This window comes from Melanotaenia boesemani, chromosome 5, assembly GCF_017639745.1.
Source record: "Melanotaenia boesemani isolate fMelBoe1 chromosome 5, fMelBoe1.pri, whole genome shotgun sequence".
Taxonomy (NCBI): domain Eukaryota; kingdom Metazoa; phylum Chordata; class Actinopteri; order Atheriniformes; family Melanotaeniidae; genus Melanotaenia; species Melanotaenia boesemani.
In genome coordinates, this window is record NC_055686.1 from 2,923,468 (window position 1) to 2,927,538 (window position 4,071).

The 4,071-nt window shown below is 43.4% G+C and overlaps 1 protein-coding gene across 2 annotated transcripts; it reads right to left on the bottom strand.

Annotated features, from left to right (window-relative positions):
- Nucleotides 1–1,691: 1,691 nt before the first annotated feature.
- Nucleotides 1,692–3,717, bottom strand: LOC121640485 (Fc receptor-like protein 4). 2 transcript variants are annotated; one of them, XM_041986276.1, is made up of 6 exons: nt 3,629–3,717; nt 3,098–3,139; nt 2,698–2,955; nt 2,376–2,618; nt 2,126–2,302; nt 1,692–2,029 (listed from the first exon to the last, which is right to left on the bottom strand). In XM_041986276.1, the coding sequence occupies exons 1-6, from the start codon at nt 3,657–3,659 to the stop codon at nt 1,926–1,928; spliced, it is 855 nt and encodes a 284-aa protein (XP_041842210.1). In that variant the 5' UTR covers nt 3,660–3,717; the 3' UTR covers nt 1,692–1,925. The 2 variants fall into 2 exon arrangements, with proteins under 2 accessions (XP_041842210.1, XP_041842211.1); XM_041986277.1 differs by lacking the exon at nt 2,126–2,302 and having other exon boundaries at nt 1,693–2,029; nt 3,629–3,702.
- Between the last annotated feature and the right edge of the window lie 354 nt (nt 3,718–4,071).

Here is a 4,071-nt window from a genome sequence, read left to right on the forward strand (position 1 = left end):
TTTAGTTACCCGCCTCTGTCTCTAGCTCTAAATAAAGACCAGCTGGTCCTGTTTGATCTGATGAATTTTTGTTCATCACTGACGTCGTCCATCCACTGCAGGTAAAACTACTGTTATTGTTCTATAACTGGAAAACATTTATTCATTCTAATGTTGCATCAACAAAATGGCTTTCAAACAAAAAAGCTGCATTTTCTTTGATTATAATCTGATTATCTTTACCCCCCCGACTCAGAATGAGGTTATTTAAATGTGAGTGGTGTCTGTTCAGCTAAAGAAAAAGCAGACGACCACGAAGCTGCAGGCTTCTGTACCGGCTAACACATCTGACCACACGGTGGAAAACAGAACTGTTCTCACACCTTCATCAACCACAGCAGAACGCTGCAGCATGAAGCCTCAGCAGCAGCAGCAGGAAGCTCTACATGTGGTTTTACATGCACATGAACTCCACACTGGGTGGTGGTGTTAAAGTACAGATGGAGGAGGTGGAAACAAGAAGCCAAAGCAGAGTCCAGACTTCCCTCTCTGGACACTTATTCAAGCCCACCCAGCAGGGTCCCGAAGCATTCCCAAACCAGCTGAAAGACCTCCATCATGTCCTGGGTCTTCTCTGGAGTCTCATCCCAGGAAGGCGTCTCAACCAGATACCCGAGCCACCTCATCTGGTTCTTCTGGATGTGGAGGAGCAGCGACTCTACTCTGATCTCCTCCTGATGACCGAGTTTCTCCCCCTTTCTTTATATATCTTTATAGACGAGACCAGACGCCCTGAGGAGGAAACTTTCTTCAGCTGTTTGTTTCCATGTGAAGAAGGAGCTGAGCTGAAAGGAGAAGCTCTTCATTTACTGGTGATCTACGTTCCTATCCTCACCTACGAAAAAACAAGATCACAAATCCAAGCGGCCGAAATGAGTTTCTTCCTCACGGAGTCTGGACTCTCACTTAGAGAAGCTCGGTCATAAAAACAGGGACTTGCTACCTCACAGTAAAAGTACTCATTTAAAACCTAAATGAACCTTTACAAACGTCCTGTAAGCCAAGTATAAAACCCAGTATGTTCTGCTTTTCTGGTTCTATAGAATTAACCTTCGGTAAGTTAGCGAGCACATGGAGCTGATCATCATTCCTATAGGTTAGTTAAACATGTACATCACAGTTTAGGACTCATAGTGTGGAGTAACTGAGATGCTTCACCATGATGTCAGCCTGGTTACACTTTACCAACTAAATAAAACATTTTAATTATTCTTTCTTTCTCACAAACATCCAACATGAAACTAAGCAGTATTTCCAGAGTTTCCACCCATTCCTGCTCCAGGATCTGCTTCCACGTCACATCTTGGACAGATTGTTAAACATAATCAGATACATAGTGATCCATCCTGATGGAGATCTTTATTATCTCCACTTTATGTGCTCTCATGACGTCATCCTAGCTGAGGCAGCAGCTGATCACACGGATTTACCAGAGATCCCATGACTTAGAATATTACTGACTGACCAGGTTCTGCTGGTAAAAGTAAAGATGAAAAGCAGAAAATGATTATAATGAGAAAACTGTGGTGGCAGTTAGAGCTGCAGGATGGTGTGGTGGTTAGCACCACCACCTGGGCTGGGGGGGTTTGAACAGTGGTCTTTCTGTGTGGAGTTTCTATGTTCTCCCCGTGTACGGGGAGTCTACCATGATGATGATGTTGCACTTATAGAGACCTTCATCATGTGTTGATGTGGATCCAGTGTAGCAGCTGTTCTGTCCAGGTGTGTAAAAGAAGCAGAGCAGACAGGCCACGCCCCCTTCACTGCTTTATTTCCAGGATAAACAGACAGATGTGACGTCTCTGTTCACAGATGTTGACCTCAGTTCTAGAAAGTTCTCATGTGAAAGAAGAACATCAGGAGAAGAGAGAGATGAGATGTTCAGCTCAGTTTAGATGATGCTCTGTGGTGACATCATCATAGTCATCAGCCAATCCCTGATCAGCCTGGGTGGATGGAGTCATCACCATGGAGACGGCCAGGTCACTTCCTGCAGACAGAGCAGGTTAGAGAGAAAATCATGATTGATTGATTGATTGATTGATTGATTGATTGATTGACAGGTCAGTGAATGGTTCAGTGTTACCTGTGTCTCTGCGTCGATATAAAGACACCATGAGGAGGGTGGAGATGAAGTACGGACAGAACACCAGCAGGTGGAGGAGCAGCATGAACCCAAGATGGAAGGAGCATGAAGCAGGGGGCGGAGCTACAGTAGTAGGTGGAGTTGTTGATACAGGCTGGGCTGTGGTTGTAGGTTCAACTGCAGAGAGAATCCCACCTGGTCAGGTGACTGTGGATGAAATAAGTGCTGAAATGAGAGTGAAGCTCCTCACCTGTGACAGAGATCCAGCTGGGTGGAGACTCTCCATGACTGCTGATGCTACACCTGTAGAGACCTTCATCAGACCTGGTAACATGGTGGAGGGTCATGTGACCTGTAGACTCAGTCCTGATGAGGGAGCCATCTTTATAGAAAGCAGCTGGGAGGTTGGAGGGAGGCTTTGATTGACAGCTCAGAGTGAGGTCATCTCCCTCCATCACAGGGAGGACAGGACTCTGCAGGATCACCGATCCACCTCAACACAGAGACAAACTACAGCATTTCATCCATTTCCACACAGCTTCATCACCACTAACTCCACAGTCTGATCTTACCAGTGACAGTGAGGGTGATGCTGTTACTGGTTGCTCCCTCTCTGGACTCACACCAGTAAACTCCAGAGTCCCTTGTGAAGACAACACTGATGTTACAGGAAGAACCAGTAGCTTCTCCCCAGTCAGCACACTGAGTCCTGGTCTTCTTGGTTGTGTTTCTCCTCACCGTCCATCCAGCAGAGCTGTCGTCCTCACAGATCAGAGACACAGAGACTCCTTCAAAAAACTGAGATCTGCTGGGACTGATGGTCAGACGAGCTGTGGGATGAAATGTTGGTTAGAAATATGTATTAGTTAATAGCTTCACTTTTAAATCCCACTTTTCTGCTGAAACATTGATCCTAATGGTTAACAACTCAAAAAAGAACAAATATTTTCACAGTGATGGAAGTTTTCCAACCTTGATGAGTGATGCAGATCAGCAGAGATACCTGGCTCAGAACTGGAGAGAAATGAAACCCAGGTTGGTTTGAGTTTAACAGACAAAATAATTTGTCATAAATAGAACAATCCCAGACATGCAATGCTCAAATAACATGAGATTCACACAGAGAAAAAGCTTCTTCATTATCTTGTGGGTTGGGGGGACATATTATGCTAAATTTATTAAAGTTTTAACGTGTGATAAATGTGCTATGTCTCATTATACCTTTACTGGGAGGTAAAGATGCTCAGGCAGGTTTTACTCTGTTAATTCATGAAATGAAGGGAAATGTTCATGATACAACTTTAATATAAACACACATTTTTTCAGTTCTCGTGTATTAATAGATGTATTTTTTACTGCTTCAGTTACTTCTGCTTGACTGCCTGGAAAATCTTCCTAAACTTCTTCCTGAACCAACATCATCATATATTTTATGTAACTTCATCCTGACCCATTTTAACTGCTCCTAAAACAAATAAAGGACCAACAACGTTCTGTACTTACGGAGCAGACACTGAAGAGAAGTTTCCGTCATCGTACCTCTCTGTCGTTTGGCCAGGTCGTTCCTGGTATTGTTGGAGCCCCAAAGTACAGCCCGCCCTCTTCCTGTACTTGTCGGTGTGGGAGGTTCTTTGTCCTCTTCACACACATTCACTTTTATTAACTTATTCAATGATACAAGCAAAGAACCACTGAAGCCAGAAATATATCCATAAACACCAGTTTGACTACATGGAAAACACTAGTTGCAAATATGTAGAAGCTAGTTTAGCTAGTTGCTAAAGAAAAGGAAAGTTAAACAAAAGAAAAAGTAAAATTACTGAAATATCCATGGCATGGCATCCATTTTTCTCACAGTGTTAAAACAATTAGTCAAACATAACTGTTGGCCAAAGCTAAAAAGAAAAGGAAAAATGAGTATATTCATGTTTTAGGAGGCCATTTTA